The sequence below is a fragment of the Coregonus lavaretus genome, assembly GCF_964263955.1.
Source record: "Coregonus lavaretus genome assembly, chromosome: 3".
In the NCBI taxonomy this organism is placed as follows: Eukaryota; Metazoa; Chordata; class Actinopteri; order Salmoniformes; family Salmonidae; genus Coregonus; species Coregonus lavaretus.
In genome coordinates this window covers 3,212,691-3,237,878 of record NC_139990.1, presented here as the reverse complement: position 1 = coordinate 3,237,878, position 25,188 = coordinate 3,212,691, and the positions used below count along the sequence as shown (strand labels likewise).

Below are 25,188 nucleotides of genomic sequence, written 5' to 3'. Positions count from 1 at the left end.
GGCCACTCCAGGACCTTGAGATGCTTCTTACGGAGCTCCTTAGTTGCCCTGGCTGTGTGTTTCGGGTCATGGTCATGCTGGAAGATCCAGCCACGACCCATCTTCAATGCTCTTACTGAGGGAAGGAGGTTGTTGGCCAAGATCTCGCGATACATGGCCCCATCCATCCTCCCCTCAATACGGTGCAGTCGTCCTGTCCCCTTTGCAGAAAAGCATCCCCAAAGAATGATGTTTCCACCTCCATGCTTCACGGTTGGGATTGTGTTCTTGGGGTTGTACTCATCCTTCTTCTTCCTCCAAACACGGCGTGTGGAGTTTAGACCAAAAAGCTATATTTTTGTCTCATCAGACCACATGAACTTCTCCCATTCCTCCTCTGGATCATCCAGATGGTCATTGGCAAACTTCAGACGGGCCTGGACATGCGCTGGCTTGAGCAGGGGGACCTTGCGTGCGCTGCAGGATTTTAATCCATGACGGCGTAGTGTGTTACTAATGGTTTTCTTTGAGACTGTGGTCCCAGCTCTCTTCAGGTCATTGACCAGGTCCTGCCGTGTAATTCTGGGCTGATCCCTCACCTTTCTCATGATCATTGATGCCCCACGAGGTGAGATCTTGCATGGAGCCCCAGACCGAGGGTGGTTGACCGTCATCTTGAACTTCTTCCATTTTCTAATAATTGCGCCAACAGTTGTTGCCTTGTCACCAAGCTGCTTGCCTATTGTCCTGTAGCCCATCCCAGCCTTGTGCAGGTCTACAATTTTATCCCTGATGTCCTTACACAGCTCTCTGGTCTTGGCCATTGTGGAGAGGTTGGAGTCTGTTTGATTGAGTGTGGACAGGTGTCTTTTATACAGGTAACGAGTTCAAACAGGTGCAGTTAATACAGGTAATGAGTGGAGAACAGGAGGGCTTCTTAAAGAAAAACTAACAGGTCTGTGAGAGCCGGAATTCTTACTGGTTGGTAGGTGATCAAATACTTATGTCATGCAATAAAATGCAAATTAATTACTTAAAAAGCATACAATGTGTTTTTCTGGATTTTTGTTTTAGAGTCCGTCTCTCACAGTTGAAGTGTACCTATGATAAAAATTACAGACCTCTACATGCTTTGTAATTAGCAAAATCGGCAGTGTAACAAATACTTGTTCTCCCCACTGTAGGTATTATACTAGTTATTATAGACCATGTTATAGACCAGGGGTATTTAAATCTTACCCTACCAAGTCCGGAGTACTGCCGGTTTCTATTCTACCTCATCATTAATTGCACCCACCTGGTGTCCCAGGTCTAAATCGGTCACTGTTTTTGATGAGTTTGACAAAAGGACACTTATTCAAATACAACATGAGGAGAGATCAGCCGCACGTGAGATATTTCTCCCGTGTTGTGTGCGTGTGATGAACGACAACGTTGCTCTCTTTCTTCCCTCTGCATGTGACCAGTTAGCCTCTGAAGAGCAAAGCCAGTCAATCTTATCCCTGGACTGTATTCCTGGCTGGGCGCTCCTCTAAGGATATTTAAAAGCTCTCAGTAATGAATAACGCCTGCTAATAACAGGTCACAGTGACGAGGGAGGAGCTCTTTTCTCTCTCCTGTCTGGCTGTGATGTTTGTCAGCTCTTTGACTCTTGTTTTTGTGACCGAACAGACCTGACTGCTGCCTGTTGTTGCCGCGGGCTGTAATGTCTGTCTGTAGTACACCGGTAGACCGGCATCTCAGAAGTGGACAACAATAGGTCTAGGTCCTCTTCTCGCTATGAGCAGATAGGGAGGATCCTCAAAACAAGGAAGTATCTACAGGGTGCAGTTGGTTTTTACTGTTTCACTTTCTCAAGGCGCTAAGCCTTTGATTGCCCCAGGTGATTCATGGATGTGTCTGGTGAGGTGATACCTGAGTATTGTTGATGATAGTCACTAGATTAACTAATGGGTGTGTCTGGTGAGGTGATACCTGAGTATTGTTGATGATAGTCACTAGATTAACTAATGGGTGTGTCTGGTGAGGTGATACCTGATTATTGTTGATGATACAGTCACTAGATTGATTCATGGCTCTGTGTCGTTCTCCATGGAGACAGACTGCTCAGGTCTTTTTGTGTTCTCATGCCCCTCTTGAAATGAGAGAAGCGGGAGGTTTGCCTCCCTCCCTCCCTCCCTCAAATAAAGTGTCTCCACTCCAACCCAGGTAGCTCACTCAGAGGCTTGGGTGACAGGATTTGGCAGCGGTTCAACAACAACATTAAGGCAGCAGCCAGCTAGCGAGTGAGAACATCTCCTCTCAGACAACAAATGCACTGTGGCTGGTTTGGTATGAAATGTTCCCTTGTAGTGTTTACCTGGGCCAGATCTATCTGGATGGGGTTGATACGAGACGTAGCCATTTTTACACGCAGGTGGCTCATTGTAAATGTAGTGATGATATAGAGCAGTGGTTCCCAAACGTTTTATAGTCCCGTACCCCTTCAAACATTCAACCTCCAGCTGCGTACCCCCTCTAGCACCAGGGTCAGCGCACTCTCAAATGTTGTTTTTTGCCATCATTGTAAGCCTGCCACACACACACTATACGATACATTAATTAAACATAAGAATGAGTGTGAGTTTTTGTCCCAACCCAGCTCGTGGGAAGTGACAAAGAGCTCTTATAGGACCAGGGCACAAATTATAATATAATAATAAACAATAATTTTGCTCTTTATTTAGCCCTCTTACATATAAAACCTTATTTGTTCATAAAAAAATTGTGAATAACTCACCACAGGTTAATGAGAAGGATGCACATAACTCTGCAATGTTGGGTTGTATTGGAGAGAGTCTTAAATCATTTTCCACACACAGTCTGTGCCTGTATTTAGTTTTCATTCTAGTGAGGGCCAAGAATCCACTCACATAGGTACGTGGTTGCAAAGGGCATCAGTGTCTTAACAGCGCAATTTGCCAAGGCAGCATACTCTGAGCGTAGCCCTATCCACAAATCTGGCTGTGGCTTGTGATTAAATTCAATTTTCACAGAACCCCTTGTTGCAATTTCGATGAGGCTCTCTTGTTCAGATATCAGTAAGTGGACTGGAGGCAGGGCATGAAAGGGAAAACGAATCCAGTTTTGTGTCGTCCGTTGCGGGAAAGTACCTGCATAATTGCGCACCCAGCTCGCTCAGGTGCTTCGCAATATCACGTTTGACATTGTCCGTAAACTTGAGTTTATTTTCACACAAAAAATCATACAATGATGGAAAGACGTGTGTTGTCCTTGTTAATGCAGACAGAGAAGAGCTCCAACTTCTTAATCATAGCCTCAATTTTGTCCCCCATATTGAAAATAGTTGCAGAGAGTCCCTGTAATCCTAGATTCAGATCATTCAGGTGAGAAAAAACATCACCCAGATAGGCCAGTCATGTGAGAAACTCGTCATCATGCAAGCGGTCAGACAAGTGAAAAATGATGGTCAGTAAAGACAACTTTAAACTCGTCTCTCAATTCAAATAAACGTGTCAATACTTTGCCTTTTGATAACCAGCGCACTTCTGCATGTTGTATAAGCGTGACATGGTCGCTGCCCATAACATTGCATAATGCAGAAAATACACGAGAGTTCAGGGGCCTTGCTTTAACAAAGTTAACTATTTTGACTTAAGTGTCCAAAACGTCTTTCAAGCTGTCAGGCATTCCCTTGGCAGCAAGAGCCTCTCGGTGGATGCTGCAGTGTACACAAGTGGCGTCGGGAGCAACTGCTTGCACGCGCGTTACCACTCCACTATGTCTCACTGTCATGGCTTTTGCGCCATCAGTACAGATAGCAACAAATCTTGACCACCAAAGTCCATTTGATGTCACAAAGCTGTCCAGTACTTTAAAAATATCCTCTCCTGGTTTCCAGTGGTTTGCAGAAGAGGATGTCTTCCTTAATTGACCCCCCATAAACATAACGGACATATACCAGGAGCTGTGCCAGGCCCCTACGTCTGTTGACTCATCCAGCTGTAACGCATATAATTCACTGGTTTGTATGCAAAGCAGTAATTGTTTCAAAACATCTCCTGCCATGTCACTGATGCGTCGTGAAACAGTGTTGTTTGATGAAGGCATTGTCTGTATAGTTTTTTCGGCATTGTCCCAGCCATATCCGCGGCAGCAGGAAGAATGAAGTCCTCCACAATAGTATGGGGCTTGCCTGTCCTAGCCACTCGGTAGCTCACCATATAAGACGCTCCTAGCCCCTTCTTATTAATGGTATCTGTTGCTTTTATACATGTCTTACTACTCGAAAGTAGTCTTAATTTAAAAAACTCAACGTAGTTCTCATCATATTTGCACCTCTTCGATGGTCCAACATCCCTGTCTGTTCGGTGCTTTCCCGGGTAAGGGGGCAGTAGCTCTTCGGCTGCATCAGATTCACAAAAAAAGTCAGTGTAGAATTACTGATGCTAGCATTGGATGTGCTGGTGGAAGCAGAACAACTTGTGTCGTCGACAGGTGCAGGTGTAGTGCTGCTGGTAGTAGCAGTATTGCCAGTAGAGCTGGTATGTGTCTCTATGGACGCGGGCCTTACTTATATTAACCATTTATCAATTTTCGAGCAAACGGAATGAGCAGCAGCTACGTTTGGCTACATACAGACCGTTAGTGGAATTCCCGCGAGAGAGTAACGGTTAATGTGATTGGCTGTTCATTATTTGACCAGGCTACCTGTATTTGACATTGTGTTGTTATTTCGCTGAACACTAGATGGTTTAATTTTATTTTTGGCAGTGAAACGAGGCTACTCAGGGGAGAAAAAAACATCACCCAAATGTATAGCCCCGTCGGAAAATCTAAATGGACTGTTTGAAAATGTGAATCACATTTTTATTTGGGTGTACCCCCGACGGTAATGCGCGTACCCCAGTGTGGGAATAGCCTATGTAGAGAATTGAGAATTTTCAAGATATGCCTAAAGTTACTGGTTTTGTTTTGTAATTCAGTTGAATGTGGAATTGTTAGTGAGCTATGATAACCAGAATAGTTTTTGTGTTGTGAATTGTCAACTGTCCATGGTTTAGATTAAGAATAGATGGGTGATGATGACATAGCCTAGCTTACACACAGATACCATAGAAATAGAATCTACACTGAGTATACTAAACATAAGGAACACCTTCCTAATATTGAGGTGCATGGAAGGAGCAGGTGTTCTTAATGTTTTGTATGCTCAGTGTATTTCATTATATTTCTAGTGTGATTGTGACATCTGCCTGGTTTGACGTGGATTTGTCATGGAACATCTTATGGAGAGCACCAGAGCAGCATACTCAGTTGAGTAATGATTTTAAGGAATTAAATATGGATGATTTTTCAAATCTCTCTCCTTCCGCCGCATACAGTTTAGCCAGCTGTGTCCGATGATGGAATTCAACAGTTTTGTTTTAGTTACACGTGGGGTTGGTTTTATAATAACCTGACCTCGGTTGCATGTCTATTTTAATCTTAATATGCATTAGGCTAGATTTACAGAAGTATAAAATGATAGACTTAGCTGCAGGATATTTTTTTTTATATACAGTGCCTTCAGAAAGTATTCATACCCCTTGATTTATTCCACATTTTGTTGTGTTACAGCCTGAATTCAAGTCTTGCCATAGATTTTCAAGCAGATGTATGTCAACTGTAACTAGGCCACTCAGGAACATTCAATGTAATCTTGGTAAGCAACTCCAGTGTATATTTGGCCTTGTGTTTTAGGTTATTGTTCTGCTGAAAGGTGAATTCATCTCCCAGTGTCTGGTGGAAAGCATACTGAACCTACTCCCCCTACAGTACCTACTTCCCCTACTGACCTGCAGGCCCTACTGACCTACAGTCCCTACAGTCCCTACAGTACCTACAGTCCCTACAGTCCCTACTGACCTACAGTCCCTACTGACCTACAGTCCCTACAGTCCCTACTGACCTACAGTCCCTACTGACCTACAGTCCCTACAGTCCCTACTGACCATCAGTCCCTACTGACCATCAGTCCCTACTGATCTACAGTCCCTACTGACCTACAGTCCCTAATGACCAACAGTCCCTACTGACCTACAGACCTACAGTACCTACAGTCCCTACTGACCTACAGTCCCTACAGTACCTACAGACCCTACAGTCCCTACTGACTTACAGTCCCTACTGACTTACAGTCCCTACTGACCAACAGTCCCTACTGACCCACAGTCCCTACTGACCAACAGTCCCTACTGACCTACAGTCCCTACTGACCTACAGTCCCTACTGACCAACAGTCCCTACTGACCTACAGTCCCTACAGTACCTACAGTCCCTACTGACCTACAGTACCTACTGACCTACAGTACCTACTGACCTACAGTCCCTACTGACCTACAGTCCCTACAGTACCTACTGACCAACAGTCCCTACTGACCAACAGTCCCTACTGACCTACAGTCCCTACTGACCTACAGTCCCTACTGACCTACAGTACCTACTGACCTACAGTCCCTACTGACCTACAGTCCCTACAGTACCTACAGTCCCTACAGTACCTACAGTCCCTACTGACCAACAGTCCCTACTGACCAACAGTCCCTACTGACCTACAGTCCCTACTGACCTACAGTCCCTACTGACCTACAGTCCCTACAGTCCCTACTGACCTACAGTCCCTACTGACCTACAGTCCCAACTGACCTACAGTCCCTACTGACCTACAGTCCCTTCTGACCAACGGTCTCTACTGACCTACGGTCCCTACTGACCTACAGTCCCTACAGCCCCTACAGTACCTACTGACCTACAGTCCCTACTGACCTACAGTCCCTACTAACCTACAGTCCCTACAGTACCTACAGTCCCAGCTGACAACAGTCCCTACTGACCTACAGTACCTACTGACCTACAGTCCCTACTGACCTACAGTACCTACTGACCTACAGTACCTACTGACCTACAGTCCCTACAGTACCTACAGTCCCTACAGTACCTACAGTCCCTACTGACCAACAGTCCCTACTGACCTACAGTCCCTACTGACCTACAGTCCCTACTGACCTACAGTCCCTACTGACATACAGTCCCTACTGACCAACAGTCCCTACTGACATACAGTCCCTACAGCCCGTACAGTACCTACTGACCTACAGTCCCTACTGACCAACAGTCCCTACTGACATACAGTCCCTACTGACCAACAGTACCTACTGACCTACAGTCCCTACAGTCCCTACTGACCTACAGTCCCTACTGACCTGCAGTCCCTACTGACCTACAGTCCCTACTGACCAACAGTCCCTACTGACCTACATTCCCTACTGACCTACAGTTCTTACTGACCAACAGTCCCTACTGACCTACAGTCCCTACTGACCTACAGTTCTTACTGACCAACAGTCCCTACTGACCTACAGTCCCTACAGTCCCTACAGTACCTACTGACCTACAGTCCCTACTGACCTACAGTCCCTACTGACCAACAGTCCCTACTGACCAACAGTCCCTACTGACCTACAGTCCCTACAGTACCTACTGACCTACAGTCCCTACTGACCAACAGTCCCTACAGTACCTACTGACCAACAGTCCCTACTGACCAACAGTCCCTACTGACCTACAGTACCTACTGACCTACAGTCCCTACTGACCTACAGTCCCTACAGTCCCTACAGTCCCTACTGACCTACAGTCCCTACTGACCTACAGTACCTACTGACCTACAGTACCTACTGACCTACAGTCCCTACAGTACCTACAGTCCCTACTGACCTACAGTCCCTACTGACCAACAGTCCCTACTGACCTACAGTCCCTACTGACCTACAGTCCCTACTGACCTACAGTCCCTACTGACCTACAGTCCCTACTGACATACAGTCCCTACTGACCAACAGTCCCTACTGACATACAGTCCCTACAGCCCGTACAGTACCTACTGACCTACAGTCCCTACTGACCAACAGTCCCTACTGACATACAGTCCCTACTGACCAACAGTACCTACTGACCTACAGTCCCTACAGTCCCTACTGACCTACAGTCCCTACTGACCTACAGTCCCTACTGACCTACAGTCCCTACTTACCTACAGTCCCTACTGACCAACAGTCCCTACTGACCTACATTCCCTACTGACCTACAGTTCTTACTGACCAACAGTCCCTACTGACCTACAGTCCCTACTGACCTACAGTTCTTACTGACCAACAGTCCCTACTGACCTACAGTCCCTACAGTCCCTACAGTACCTACTGACCTACAGTCCCTACTGACCTACAGTCCCTACTGACCAACAGTCCCTACTGACCAACAGTCCCTACTGACCTACAGTCCCTACAGTACCTACTGACCTACAGTCCCTACTGACCAACAGTCCCTACAGTACCTACTGACCCTACAGTCCCTACTGACCAACAGTCCCTACTGACCAACAGTCCCTACTGACCTACAGTACCTACTGACCTACAGTCCCTACTGACCTACAGTCCCTACAGTCCCTACTGACCTACAGTACCTACAGTCCCTACTGACCTACAGTACCTACTGACCTACAGTACCTACTGACCTACAGTACCTACTGACCTACAGTCCCTACAGTACCTACTGACCTACAGTACCTACAGTCCCTACTGACCTACAGTACCTACAGTACCTACTGACCTACAGTCCCTACTGACCTACAGTCCCTACTGACCTACAGTACCTACTGACCTACAGTCCCTACAGTACCTACAGTCCCTACTGACCTACAGTCCCTACTGACCTACAGTCCCTACTGACCTACAGTCCCTACAGCCCCTACAGTACCTACTGACCTACAGTCCCTACTGACCTACAGTCCCTACTAACCTACAGTCCCTACAGTACCTACAGTCCCAGCTGACAACAGTCCCTACTGACCTACAGTCCCTACAGTCCCTACTGACCTACAGTACCTACAGTCCCTACTGACCTACAGTCCCTACTGACCTACAGTCCCTACAGTACCTACAGTCCCTACTGACCTACAGTCCCTACTGACCTACAGTCCCTACTGACCTACAGTCCCTACTGACCTACAGTCCCTACAGCCCCTACAGTACCTACTGACCTACAGTCCCTACTGACCTACAGTCCCTACTAACCTACAGTCCCTACAGTACCTACAGTCCCAGCTGACAACAGTCCCTACTGACCTACAGTACCTACTGACCTACAGTCCCTACAGCCCCTACTGTACCTACTGACCTACAGTCCCTACAGTCCCTACAGTCCCTACTGACCTACAGTACCTACTGACCTACAGTCCCTACAGTACCTACAGTCCCTACAGTACCTACAGTCCCTACTGACCTACAGTCCCTACTGACCTACAGTACCTACTGACCAACAGTCCCTACTGACATACAGTCCCTACTGACCAACAGTACCTACTGACCTACAGTCCCTACAGTCCCTACTGACCTACAGTCCCTACTGACCTACAGTACCTACTGACCTACAGTACCTACTGACCTACAGTCCCTACTGACCTACAGTCCCTACTTACCTACAGTCCCTACTGACCTACAGTCCCTACTGACCTACATTCCCTACTGACCTACAGTTCTTACTGACCAACAGTCCCTACTGACCTACAGTTCTTACTGACCAACAGTTCTTACTGACCTACAGTCCCTACTGACCTACAGTCCCTACAGTACCTACAGTCCCTACTGACCTACAGTCCCTACAGTCCCTACAGTCCCTACTGACCAACAGTCCCTACTGACCTACAGTCCCTACAGTCCCTACAGTACCTACTGACCTACAGTCCCTACAGTCCCTACAGTACCTACTGACCTACAGTCCCTACTGACCTACAGTCCCTACTGACCTACAGTCCCTACTGACCTACATTCCCTACTGACCTACAGTTCTTACTGACCAACAGTCCCTACTGACCTACAGTCCCTACAGTACCTACAGTTCTTACTGACCAACAGTTCTTACTGACCTACAGTCCCTACTGACCTACAGTCCCTACAGTACCTACAGTCCCTACTGACCTACAGTCCCTACAGTCCCTACAGTCCCTACTGACCAACAGTCCCTACTGACCAACAGTCCCTACTGACCAACAGTCCCTACTGACCTACAGTTCTTACTGACCAACAGTCCCTACTGACCTACAGTTCTTACTGACCAACAGTTCTTACTGACCTACAGTCCCTACTGACCTACAGTCCCTACAGTACCTACAGTCCCTACTGACCTACAGTCCCTACAGTCCCTACTGACCAACAGTCCCTACTGACCAACAGTCCCTACTGACCTACAGTTCTTACTGACCTACAGTCCCTACTGACCTACAGTTCTTACTGACCTACAGTCCCTACTGACCTACAGTCCCTACAGTACCTACAGTCCCTACTGACCTACAGTCCCTACTGACCTACAGTCCCTACTGACCAACAGTCCCTACTGACCAACATTCCCTACTGACCAACAGTCCCTACTGACCTACAGTCCCTACAGTACCTACTGACCTACAGTCCCTACTGACCAACAGTTCCTACTGACCTACAGTCCCTACAGTACCTACTGACCCTACAGTACCTACTGACCTACAGTCCCTACTGACCTACAGTCCCTACTGACCAACAGTTCCTACTGACCTACAGTTCCTACTGACCTACAGTCCCTACAGTACCTACTGACCTACAGTCCCTACTGACCAACAGTTCCTACTGACCTACAGTTCCTACTGACCTACAGTTCCTACTGACCTACAGTTCCTACTGACGTACATTCCCTACCGTCCTTACAGTCCCTACAGTCCCTACTGCCCCTACAGTACCTTGCCATTTATGTGTTGGTCAGCAGTTGTGTAACACTATGGCCTTTAACAGCGTCAGTCAGTGTCTTTCTGTCTGTCTGCTCATTGTGCTGTGTCCTGTGTGGAGCATGCTGGGAAAGCTGGGATTAAACAGAGCAGAGGGTATTAGCATAGCGAAAAAAAATATTATCTGTAGCTAAAGTTCCTGGAGTTGATGTCACCACCAGGCTCTGGGAAAACCAATTAAATGCACGTTTCACCATACTGAATAGCCAGGATGAGATGGGGGAAGTTAGCCTACATTGAATGGTGCATGCAATAACACCACTTTAGTGTTAATCTATAGTTACGCTCTGTATCTATTATATGTTGATTAAAGGCGGGCTACATGAGACTGCCACAGGGCCATTTCTTGTTGTAGATAGTAGCCTATTCTATTCTAAAAATAGGCTGCAGTTGATTATTGCGTCTGTGTGTGGGTACTGTACGTGTGGCTGTCAGTTAGGTCAACCCGACGCTGTGCTGGAGGTTTCGGTTTGGCCTTATCGGAAGTGGTGGTGTGTCTTATCAGGAGCTCCCAGATCAGACCATGGGGGTGCTGTCCACACACTCTGGCCAGAATATTGTGTCCTCGCTGGGCGGAGCCTAAGCCTAACTCGTAGAGTTGTTTTTAGCCTCATTTTCTTCTGCTTTGTTACTTTTGAACGTGGTTCTTATGTTGTTGTTAGGGGAAGACGGCTGCATCACCTTGAACGATCCTGGCGGGCCTGCTTGTTTTTAACAGAGGGTTTTCATTTTCACGTTTCAGTGCAATCGATCACTCTGCGTGTACTGTATGTGGAACTGGAGGGTCAGTTATTTTTCCCTGACCTAGAGACATGTGGTATGCTGTGACCTGACCTAGAGACATGTGGTATGCTGTGACCTGACCTAGAGAGATGTGGTATGCTGTGACCTGACCTAGGGAGATGTGGTAGGCTGTGACCTGACCTAGGGAGATGTGGTATGCTGTGACCTGACCTAGAGAGATGTGGTATACTGTGACCTGACCTAGAGACATGTGGTATGCTGTGACCTGACCTAGAGAGATGTGGTATGCTGTGACCTGACCTAGAGACATGTGGTATGCTGTGACCTGACCTAGAGAGATGTGGTATGCTGTGACCTGACCTAGAGACATGTGGTATGCTGTGACCTGACCTAGGGAGATGTGGTAGGCTGTGACCTGACCTAGGGAGATGTGGTATGCTGTGACCTGACCTAGAGAGATGTGGTATGCTGTGACCTGACCTAGAGACATGTGGTATGCTGTGACCTGACCTAGAGAGATGTGGTATGCTGTGACCTGACCTAGAGACATGTGGTATGCTGTGACCTGACCTAGAGAGATGTGGTATGCTGTGACCTGACCTAGAGACATGTGGTATGCTGTGACCTGACCTAGAGAGATGTGGTATGCTGTGACCTGACCTAGGGAGATGTGGTAGGCTGTGACCTGACCTAGAGAGATGTGGTATGCTGTGACCTGACCTAGAGAGATGTGGTATGCTGTGACCTGACCTAGAGACATGTGGTATGCTGTGACCTGACCTAGAGACATGTGGTATGCTGTGACCTGACCTAGAGACATGTGGTATGCTGTGACCTGACCTAGAGAGATGTGGTATGCTGTGACCTGACCTAGGGAGATGTGGTATGCTATGACCTGACCTAGAGAGATGTGGTATGCTGTGACCTGACCTAGAGACATGTGGTATGCTGTGACCTGACCTAGAGAGATGTGGTATGCGGGGCAGTGAGTTGTAAATGGCTCTGTGATCAGAAGGTTACAGCAGCTTACCCCCCTAAGCCGACCGTCTAACCTCTAGCTCAGCAAATATCAATAATTTCTATGGACAGTCAGTGAGTCACCCAGCTTACAATATGGCCACCATGCAACACACTCCGATAGGTCAGATGGCTCATGGCTTGGAGGTGGCTCATCAAATACACCATCATAGATGAATTGATCAATGTGTATACAGCCTTGCTGTCCTCATCAATGCCATTGGACAACAATTCAAATATAAATGGCCAATCATGAATAAGGCGTCACCAGTCTGCCCAGCCCAGCTCTCTCTGGGTGTGTTGTGGGTGGTGGTTATTTGTCCCACTGTCCTCCCCCTGGCCTCCCCCTGTCCTCCCCCTGTCCTCCCCCTGTCCTCCCCCTGTCCTCCCCCTGCCTGCCTGGTTGGTTAGCTGGCCTCCCGACTCCACAGTCTGCCTTGTGTAATCCATATCTGGGCCTCTATTTGGGTCAGTCAAGTAGTACACACACACGCTTATACACACACACACACACACGTATACACACACACACACACACACACACACACACATATAGGCTACATACTTACAAGTACAAACAACTTCTAGAGATGCCATGATAATGAGTCTCTAAGGATAAACTGTATCCTATCTAGATCTATAGACATTATCATCATACTGATCTTAATTCCCCCCTGAGAGAACATGAAGTTACAACTTCTGTTTTGGAGCTACATGTGAACAACTGTTTATCCCTAGTTGGGTAACATAGGAGGTTATAGTATTTGAACTTCTATGAATGCTGGTGTTGGGTGACCTGACATTGAAGGCTATCTCTCCCAGTGTTCTAGAACTGAAGGTCCTTCCCTGGCCCCATTCTGCCACTCAAGACTGTAAGCTTGACAAAATATCAAGTTTGGTCCCAATTTACACTGAACAAAAATATAAACGCAACATGTAAAGTGTTGGTCCCATGTTTCATGAGCTGATATAAAATATCCCAGAAGTTTTCCATATGCACAAAAAGCTTATTTCTCTAAAATGTTGTGCACAAATTTGTTTACATCCCTGTTAGTGAGCATTTCTCCTTTGCCAATATAATCCATCCACCTGACAGCTGTGGCATATCAAGAAGCTGATTAAACAGCATGGTCATTACACAGGTGCACCTTGTGCTGGGGACAATAAAATGCCACTTTAAAATGTTTTCTCTACCATAAGCCACCTCCAACGTCGTTTTAGAGAATTTGGCGGTACGTCCAACTGGCCTCATAACCGCAGACCACGTGTAACCACGCCAGCCCAGGACCTCCACATCCGGCTTCTGCGGGATCGTCTGAAACCACCCGGACAGCTGATGAAACTGAGGAGTATTTCTATCTGTAATAAAGCCTTTTCGTGGGGAAAAACTCATTCTGATTGGCTGGGCCTGGCTCCCCAGTGGGTGGGCCTATGCCGTCCCAGGCCCACCCATGGCTGCGCTCCTGCCCAGTCATGTGAAATCCATAGATTGACTGATTTCCTTTATATGAACTGTAACTGAGTAAAATCGTTGAAATTGTTGCATGTTGCATTTATATTTTTGTTCAGTGTAGTTTTGTTTTGGCCTTTTGAACTCAATAGGCCTAGGCTACATAACCTTGTCATATATCAGTCTACAGAAATATGTAGATTTAACACTTTGTCTTACATAACCAAAAGCTTTAGTTTTGGCCTTGAGGATTCTGTGTCCTTTCATAACACTTGCACACGCACACACTTGCGCGGACACACACACACACACACACACACACACACACACACACACACACACACACACACACACACACACACACACACACACACACACACACACACACACACACACACACACACACACACACACACACACACACACACACACACACACACACACACACACACACACACACACACACACACACACACACACACACACACACACACACACACTGCTCCCAGCAGTCTCCACAGCCTCCCAGGACCCCAGCCCCCTTCCTGGTGTGATAAAGGTGGTGGTGGTGGTGCAGGGTGGAGGGGGCAGTACCATGTGACTGTGTTATGTAACCGTCCTGCGGCAGGCAGGCTGGGAGGGCAGGTAGTAACAGGGTCTTTTTACTCACACTGAGTCTGAGCCTGTTCTGCTCGTACCGACAGAATGTTTCTGCCGAGGCCTTTTTGTTTGCTTTTCACTCTCAATAGCGTTCAGTGGAGAAGAGACTAGAACGTGGAGATCATTATTCTGCCTGGCAACAGCATTCTTGAAAAGGACTAATAGTCTATTTATTTTTTATTTTTTTACCACTGTAGCATAATGTAGGCTGTAGTGGAAATGCTACAGTGGTTGAACATTACAGTGAAAAAGTATTACATTACTGTATTACCTTACCTTTTCATGTGACTAGGTGAGCTACTGTAGATTGGTATGGCGAAGGCAGCCTAGCGGTTAAGAATGTTGGGCCAGTAACTGAAAGGTTGCTGGTTCAAATCCCTGAGCTGACTAGTTGAAAAATCGGTTGATGTGCCCTTGAGCAAGGCACTTAACCCTAATTGCTCCTGTAAGTTGCTCTGGATAAGAGCATCTGCTAAATGCCTGAAATGTGAAGTTTCTCTTACATTGGTTACAAATCTGAGACTTACAGTAGTGTCAGAGTGAGGGAGAGACATTTTAATGTTAATGTGGACATTGGATAGTGTAATCTCAGATGGAGCATGCATTAAACCAACAGTTCCAGGACACACTCATTCATATGTAGAAGTGTCCTTCTGAAACCCTGGCCACCTCATGTACAGTCACAGCTCTATGTACCCTCAGCCTCCCTTCAGCATGTTCTCCCTCTCCTCTCTCCCCCCTGTCTCTCCTCTCTCCCTCTCCTCTCTCCCCCCTGTTTCTCCTCTCTCTCCCTCTCCTCTCTCCCCCCTGTCTCTCCTCTCTCTCTCTCCCTCTCCTCTCCCCCCCCGTCTCTCCTCTCTCTCCCCCCTCCCTCTCTCATCCCCTCTCTCCTCTCTCTCTCTCTCTCTCTCCGCCGTCTCTCCTCTCCCGTCTCTCCTCTCTCTCTCCCCGTCTCTCCTCTCTCCCCCCCTGTCTCTTCTCTCTCCCCCGTTTCTCCTCTCTCTCCCCCTGTCTCTCCTCTCTCTCCCCCCTGTCTCTCCTCTCTCTCCCCCTGTCTCTTCTTTCCCCCTGTCTCTCCTCTCTCTCCCCCTGTCCCTCCTCTCTCTCCCCCTGTCCCTCCTCTCTCTCTCCCCCCGGTCTCTTCTCTCTCCCCCCGGTCTCTCCTCTCTCTCTCTCCCCCTGTCTCTTCTTTCCCCCTGTCTCTCCTCTCTCTCTCCTGTCCCTCCTCTCTCCCCCTGTTTCTCCTCCTCTCTCTCCCCTGTCCCTCCGCTCTCTCCCCTGTCCCTCCGCTCTCTCCCCTGTCCCTCTCTCTCTCTCTCTCTCTCTCTCTCTCTCCCTCTCTCTCTCTTTCTCTCTCTCTATCCCCCTATCCCCTCTCTCTATCCCCCTCTCCCCTCTCTCTCACTCACGACTGACTTACGGGCCGTGTGAGAGCTAGGCCTAACCCAGAGAGCCTCCCCAGTCAGCTCACAATGCAATTAACCTCCACGGCCCTCCAGGTGCTAACACGTCTTGGTTGACTGCTACCGGAGCTCCTATTCTGCCCAAAGACGGAAGAGGAAGCGAGGCATCCCACACCCAAAAAAATGTCTGGTTCATATACAGTCAATGAACTATGTAGACCAGACCCAGCTGCTATCACATTGTTGACTTTGGGAGAGCCACCCCTTAAGTATACCTGAACTGTGAGCATTATTTTCTGAGAAAGACCTCTTCTTTCATCCACCATCTTTGTCGTGCCCCCGCAGTCAGTCGTGTTCTGAAAATGTGCTCGGTTCTGAGATGTGATTGGCATTCTAATTTCGAATCTTACTGGAAGACATTGTAACTGTCACTGTGTTCAAAGATGTGCTATCCCTGGTTTGATGCATCTTAAGGCTGCTTAGCTAGTATAGTTGTCACGATCGTTATTAGAGGCAGACCAAGGCGCAGCGTGATAGGCGTACATCTTTTAATGAGTACTTTACACCAACAACAAAAACAACAAAACGATACGTGAAGTCTAAAGGTTCACCAACACAAACCTATACAGAACAAGATCCCACAATACTAATGTGCCAAAAGGCTGCCTAAGTATGGTCCCCAATCAGAGACAACGAGCTACAGCTGTCTCTGATTGGGAACCACCCTGGCCAACATAGATATGAACGATCTAGAACAGACCCAATGAAAACTAAACATAACAAGTCCACACCCTGGCTCAACATTTAAGAGTCCCCAGAGCCAGGGCGTGACAGTACCCCCCCCCCCCCCCAAAGGCGCGGACTGCGACCGCGCCAACCAAACACAACAGGGGAGGGGCCGGGTGGGCATTCCGCCTCGGAGGCGGATCAGGCTCCGGGCGTGACCACCACTCTCTCGCTAACCCCCCGTAGCGCCCCTGGTCTGGTCCCGCTGGCCGGAGCTGGACTGGACACCGGTGGAGCGGATTGCTCTTGCTCCGGAGTGGATCACCGGTGGAACAGGCACGGGCCGTGCCGGACTGATGACGCGCACCACTGGCTTGGTGCGGGGAGCAGGAACGGGCCGGACCGGGCTGACGACGCGCACCACTGGCTTGGTGCGGGGAGCAGGAACAGGCCGAACCGGGCTGACGACGCGCACCACTGGCTTGGTGCGGGGAGCAGGAACAGGCCGAACCGGGCTGGCGACGCGCACCACTGGCTTGGTGCAGGGAGCAGGAACGGGCCGGACCGGGCTGACGACGCGCACCACTGTTTTGGTGCGGGGAGCAGGAACAGGCCGGACCGGGCTGGCAACGCGCACCACTGGCTTGGTGCGGGGAGCAGGAACAGGCCGGACCGGGCTGGCGACGCGCACCACAGGCTTGGTGCGAGGGACAGGGACAGGCCGGGCCGGACTGGCGACGCGCACCCCTGGCCTGGTGCGGGGAGCAGGAACGGGCCGGACCGGGCTGGCGACGCGCACCACTGGCTTGGTGCGGGGAGCAGGAACAGGCCGGACCGGGCTGGCGACGCGCACCACTGGCTTGGTGCGGGGAGCAGGAACAGGCCGGACCGGGCTGGCGACGCGCACCACTGGCTTGGTGCGGGGAGCAGGAACAGGCCGGACCGGGCTGGCGACGCGCACCACAGGCTTGGTGCGGGGAGCAGGAACAGGCCGGACCGGGCTGGCGACGCGCACCACAGGCTTGGTGCGGGGAGCAGGAACAGGCCGGACCGGGCTGGCGACGCGCACCACAGGCTTGGTGCGAGGGACAGGAACAGGCCGGACCGTACTGGGAACACACACCACTGGCCTTGTGCGGGAATCAGGAACGGGCCGGACCGGACTGGTAACACACCCCAGTACCTCTCGCCGTGCCTCTACACTCTCCTTCCCCCTCATGACCAATGGCCCCCGTAACCTGGTGGCCTCCTCTCCTAGTCCGCAAACTCGCCCTGTAGCTGCCTCCAGCAGCCCCGTCGTCCATGCCGTGTGCCCCCCCCAAAAAAAAATTATTGGGGTTGCCTCTCGCCTGTCCGACGACGGCCCGGTTGGCGCCGCTTCTCCTCTCCTGCCTGGGCATCCTCCCTCATCGCCCTCCGGTAGCGGACGGCCTCCTCCTCCGTGATCTTCCCCCAACCGAGGAGGATATCCACTAGAGTAACCTCCTGTTCCTTACCCGGCGTTTGTTCCTGAACACGCTGCTTGGTCCTGTTTTGGTGGGATCTTCTGTCACGATCGTTATTAGAGGCAGACCAAGGCGCAGCGTGATAGGCGTACATCTTTTAATGAGTACTTTACAACAACAACAAAAACAACAAAACGATACGTGAAGTCTAAAGGTTCACCAACACAAACCTATACAGAACAACATTCCCACAATACTAAAGTGCCAAAAGGCTGCCTAAGTATGGACCCCAATCAGAGACAACGAGCTACAGCTGTCTCTGATTGGGAACCACCCTGGCCAACATAGATATGCACGATCTAGAACAGACCCAATGAAAACTAAACATAACAAGTCCACACCCTGGCTCAATATTTAAGAGTCCCCAGAGCCAGGGCGTGACAATAGTGTTATAATAGTGGTTATTGATTATAGCTTACAAAAGGATAAAAGGTGTAAAGTTTCAGTGATGGGTCACAGAAGACCCAGTGTTTCGCCTGCATTACTTACAGATGTAGGATCTTAATTTGAGCCAGTTTGTTACAGCAGAAAAATAATCCAGCAGCAACCGGTAATGTAGATTATAATTTAATGGACATTTTTGTAGGGGTTGATACGTTTTTGGGGGGCTGGGGAAATTACAAACTTCAGAAGCCTTTTTAAACCTCAAATAAACAAAAAATATTGCGTTGCAGGAAAGATCTCTTGCAACAGGGTGATAAAATTAAGATCCTACATCTGTAGGCCTAAACCTAGGCCTACATCACTGTATGTTGTATCACATGCCTTTGCTCACTCAGTGCCTCTGCCTAAAAACCCAACAGGAAGCTACTGATTCACTCACACAGACCAGCCCATCTCCTAGATTGCGTCCCAAATGTCATACTATTCCCAATCTAGTCCACTACATCATTGGCTTTCATCAGCCCCCTCCTAACAATGTGGTCCGTTTTCTTTCTTTCAGTTACTTAGGCTTGATCAGAAAGAGGTTTAGCCGTAATAGTAAGTCTATAATTAAAGTTTCACGTGTCGAGTCTTACAACATGCCATTTCCCCGTCCTAATCTCTCCGAGGAGTCCCAGACCCCATCCTCTGAGTCATGCTAATGCCTAGCTGTTTGTTCAGGACAGAACAGTACACACACGCACACAGACACACACACACACAGATAGACACACACACAGAGACACACACACACATACACAGAGACAGACAGGAGGGGTTGGTTATTAAAGGCAGCATTATTCATGCCTTCTTACAGGATAAAGGAGAAGACTGAAAAGCCCCCGGGAGGTGTGTGAGGAGAACGTGGGGCCTCTCTCCCTCCCTCCCTCCCTCCCTCCCTCCCTCCCTCCCTCCCTCCCTCCCTCCCTCCCTCCCTCCCTCCCACCCTCTACTCAACCCTGTACAGTATGCAACAGTCTCTGCCCAGGGGTTAAAGCACTGCTAACAGTCAGTTGACTATGAACTAGGCCTTTACATGCTTAAATCATCAAATCATCTTTGATTCACCTCAAAGAGTTTTGAACAATGTTGTGAATCTGTTTCCACCTTTAACACAATCAAGCCAATATGACCCATATCCTTCTATATTAGGCTAGTGTGGTTCAGTACAGGTTGGCATGGTTCAGTTTTCGGCTGTCTTACTGGAAGTTTAAAAACGTTACTGTCATTACAGTCTGCCGGACACCATTTTATTAACTAACTCTCTCTCTCTGTCTATTTGTCTCTCTCTCTCTCTCTCTCTCTCTCTCTCGCTCTCGCTCTCTCTCTCTCTGGCCCTGGATTACTGGCGGCTATTCCCGTGGTGAATCCTGGGTATGTGCAGATTGATCGGCCACTCGATGGGGATTCACAGAGGAGCTCTCACCTGTGTCGCCTCCTGCCCTCCGCCCTGCAGCCTGCCCTCCTTCTTCTGCACCTCCTCCACACACATCATGAAACTGGTATTAACTGAATGGCAATTGATATGGATTTTTACTGATTCCAATAGACAGTAAACCAACTAACACAAAAAGGGAGGAAAAGCCATCTAATTTCCACACGTCCTTCTTCACACCAAATGAACCTGCCTGTGGGGTTCTGAGCTGCCTGAGTTGACAGCCCACCCTGAAAACAACACAATACCTCTTTGAGAAACACACAAGGAATGTATCGTACGGTTTAAGAGATTATTCTTCCTTCCTGATAACGACGTTTGAGGACATCGACTGCAGAGGGAGCTACTTTGAGGACGAGCTCACACCTGTCGCCGCCGGTGTATGAATACAGATCTATTTGTTTATTTAGTTTTGAATCCCCCCCAAACATCTCTGGAGCCTGAAGGGTTGTGCGTTTGGCCGTGTGCATGCCTAAGAGAAAGAAGATGGCTCCCCAGAACTCTGAGACCGACGCTGTGCAAATGCAGGGGGTGATGGTGGTCCCTGCTGCTAAGAAGACCACCACAGGTTCTGCCTCCACTGGGAACGGAGGAGGAGGAGGTGTTGTGCTGGAGTCATGCCAGGAGGAGTCGGTGAGCGAGGGGTCTATAGACCGGATCCCGCTGCGCCAGTGGGTGATGCACGGCGCCGTCATGTTCGGACGAGAGTTCTGCTACGCAATGGAAACAGCCCTGGTTACGCCTGTACTGCTGCAAATAGGTAAGAGAGATCTGAGACGTCACTGTACAGAAGCATGAACATTGTAAAGACATGTACACACATGCATGTAAACACACATGTATGTAAATACACACACAGCAAGAGTTAACCAGAATCATGCAGACGATGAAGGAGCCAGGTGAGTGAATTCACATACTCTACTATACTGTTGACGCTGCCAACACAACATATCCCCACAGCTATATCAACACAACATATCCCCACATCTATATCCCCACATCTATATCCCCACAGCTATATCAACACAACATATCCCCACAGCTATATCAACACACCTATATCCCCACAGCTATATCAACACAACATATCCCCACAGCTATATCAACACACCTATATCCCCACATCTATATCAACACAACATATCCCCACATCTATATCAACACAACATATCCCCACATCTATATCAACACATCATATCCCCACATCTATATCAACACAACATATCCACACATCTACAGTGCCTTCGGAAAGTATTCAGACCCCTTGACTTTGTCCACATTTTGCTACGTTACAGACTTATTCTGAAATGGATTACATTTTTTAAAATCCTCAGCAATCTACACACAATATCCCATAATGACAAAGCGAAAAAAGGTTATTAGAAATGTTTGCAAATTTATAAGAAATAAAAAACAGAAATACCTTATTTACAAGTATTCACTCAATCATTACGCTATTTTTTATTGGTAAATTTACAAACATATATAATGATAAATAGATTTGAAACTTGTATCTCATTATGGTGTATGGTGAAATAAATATAGCCAGTTATAATTGTAATGGCTTAGCTGATAATAACAAAAGAAGAACAATATTTACATGGCTCCAAGAGAAGGAATATAATATCTATTGTTTACAGGAAACTCATTCAACAATTCGAGATGAAGTAGCGTGGAAAAAGGAATGGGGGGGGGGGGGGGATATACTTCTCCCATGGGCAAAGAAATTCAAAAGGGGTGATGATATTAATTAATAGTAATTTCGATCCGAATGTGCAAATTGTCCAAATAGATACGCAAGGTAGATGGATGATTTTAAATATGTTATTGGACCATAAACAGATATGGCTCATTAACCTTTACGGACCAAATAATGATGATCCACAATTCTTTGACAATATATATAATAAATTATCAAGCATGCAAGCAACTCAAGACAATATTATTATGGTGGGGGATTATAATACTGTTTTAAATAGCTAAATGGACCGTAAAGGAAATCACACCACAAACAATCACCCACATGCTCTTAAGGAAATTGTGAATGTCATGGATACATTAGAACTCGTAGATATATGGAGGCTTAAATATCCTGATCTAGTGAGATATACATGGCGGAGACTGAATCAAGCTAGTCGTCTTGACTTCTTTCTTATCTCATTCTCGTTGGCACCAAAAGTAAAAAAAAAAGTGTTGATACGGGACAGAATGCAGTCGGACCATCATATAATAGGCATATACATTACTCTTACTGAATTTCCACGTGGGCGAGGATATTGGAAATTTTATCAAAGCCTATTGGATGATAATTTATTTATAATTAGAACAAAGGAATTTATAACTGACTTTTTCCAACATAACATAGGTACAGCGAATCCCCTTATTGTATGGAACACCTTTAAATGTGCCTTTAGAGGCCATGCAATTCAGTACTCATCTCGAAAACAAAAGCAATTTAGGTCAAAAGAGTTTATACTAAGAAAGGAAATAGAAAGTCTAACAGAACAGATAGATGGCAATAAAAACTGTAACATAGAGGCTCAGAATAAATTTGAGGAAAAACTAAAAGAAATGGAGAAACTTATTCAAGAAAGATCAAGTGTAATATATTATAAAAAATAAAGCAAACTGGATGGAATATGGGGAAAAATGTACAAAATTATTTTTTAATCTTCAACATAGGAATGCTACCAAAAATAACTTAATGAAACTGGTTACAATTGATGGAGTCACCCATAATTCACCAAATGATATTTTGAAGGAATAAACAAAGTACTTTAAGCATATGTTTTCTTTTCAGTCGCCTCCATCTCCTCTAACTGAAGCTAATTGTAGAGATTTTTTTTCTATTGATAATGTCAAATTAACAGCCACACAGAAAGACTCATGTGAAGGTGAAATTACAGAGGAGGAACTTCTGGATGCAATTAAAGACTTTAAATCCGGGAAAACTCCAGAGTTGGATGGCATACCAGTCGAGGTATACCAAACCTTTTTTGATATACTAAGAGGACCGCTATTAGCATGTTTTAACCACTCCTATGTAAATGGTAGATTATCTGACACTCAAGAAGAAGGTCTGATCTCATTATTACTGAAACAGGATACAAGTGGAAAATATAAAGATCCAGTCCATTTACAAAATTGGAGGCCCCTTACACTTCAGTGTTGTGATGCAAAAAATCCTAGCAAAATGTATAGCGCATAGAATTAAAAAGGTATTGTCGGATATTATTCATTCTAATCAGACAGGTTTTTTACATGGAAGATACATTGGAGATAATATAAGGCAAGTATTGGAAACAATAGAACACTATGGAAAATATGGGAAACCAGGCCTGCTATTCATAGCAGACTTCGAAAAGGCATTTGATAAAGTTCGACTGGGGTTTATATATAAATGCCTGGAGCATTTCAATTTTGGAGAATCTCTTATAAAATGGGTCAAAATCATGTATAGTAACCCTAGGTGTAAAATAGTAAATAATGGCTATTTCTCAGAAAGTTTTAAACTGTCAAGAGGAGTGAAACAAGGTTGTCCACTATTGGCATATCTATTTATTGTGGCCATCGAGATGTTAGCTATTAAAATCAGATGCAATAATAATATCAGAGGATTAGAAATACAGGGCTTAAAAACAAAGGTGTCATTGTACGCTGATGATTCATGTTTTCTTTTAAATCCACAACTAGAATCCCTCCACAGCCTCATAGAGGATCTAGATACATTTTCTAACCTCTCTGGATTACAACCAAATTATGACAAATGTACTATATTACGTATTGGATCACAAAAAAATACAATTTTTACATTACCATGTAGTTTACCAATAAAATGGTCTGATGGTGATGTGGATATACTCGGAATACATATCCCAAAGGAAATAAATGATCTCACTTCAATACATTTTAATAGAAAGTTAGCAAAAATAGATAAGATCTTACTACCATGGAAAGGAAAATACCTGTCAATTTGTGGAAAAATCACCCTGATTAACTCTTTAGTATTATCCCAGTTTACCTATTTGCTTATGGTCTTGCCTACGCCTAGCGAACAGTTTTATAAATTATATGAGAAAAAAATATTCAATTTTATTTGGAACGGCAAGCCAGACAAAATTAAAAGGGCATATTTATATAATGAAAATGAATTCGGAGGACAGAAATTATTAAATATTAAAGCATTAGACCTATCACTAAAAGCTTCAGTCATACAAAAGTTATACTTAAATCCGAACTGGTTCTCAAGCAAATTAGTAAGATTGTCTCACCCAATGTTCAAGAAAGGCCTTTTTCCCTTTATTCAGATTACAACCTCTCACTTTCAGTTATTTGAAAAGGAAATAATCTCCCAAATATCACTATTTCTAAAACAAGCCATAGAAAGTTGGTTGCAATTTCAATTTAATCCTCCAGAAACGACAGAACAAATAATGCAACAAATATTGTGGTTAAATTCAAATATACTAATTGACAAAAAACCTTTATTTTTTAACAGAATGTTTAAAAAAGGTATAATCTTCGTAAATGATATCATCGGTAGGACTGGTGGAGTTATGTCGCACATGCAGCTAACAAAAACATATGGAAATGTCTGCTCTACCCAAAATTACAACCAAATAATTGCAGCCTTACCGCAAAAGTGGAAGAGGAAAGTGGAAGGGGGAGAAAGTAAGGAACTTGTCTGTCGGCCTTGCATTAAAAAACATAATTGGTTAAGGAAAACTGTGATAAATAAAAAAGTATATCAGTTTCACTTAAGGACCAAAGGATTGACAGCCGTCCCATATAGATTGCAAAATAGTTGGGAAGAGATCTTTGACGTACCGATCCCATGGCATAGTGTTTATGAACTGACACGCAAAACGACACCAGATTCAAAAATTAGAATCTTTCAATTTAAATTATTATATAAAATTCTTGCTACCAATAGAATGTTATTTATATGGGGGATACAATCTTCCCAGCTCTGCAGATTTTGCTGTGAAGAGACA

General features: G+C 46.4%; 1 protein-coding gene across 1 annotated transcript in view; it reads left to right on the top strand.

The window, feature by feature from the left end:
* Positions 1 to 25,188, top strand: part of LOC311120419 (solute carrier family 45 member 4-like) — a 65,288-nt gene that overhangs the window by 5,737 nt on the left and 34,363 nt on the right. The window contains exon 3 of the mRNA XM_084157845.1: positions 20,144 to 20,954. Within this exon, the coding sequence (XP_084013971.1) occupies positions 20,663 to 20,954 (292 nt within the window). The 5' untranslated portion in view covers positions 20,144 to 20,662. The remainder of the gene's footprint in view (positions 1 to 20,143; positions 20,955 to 25,188) is intronic.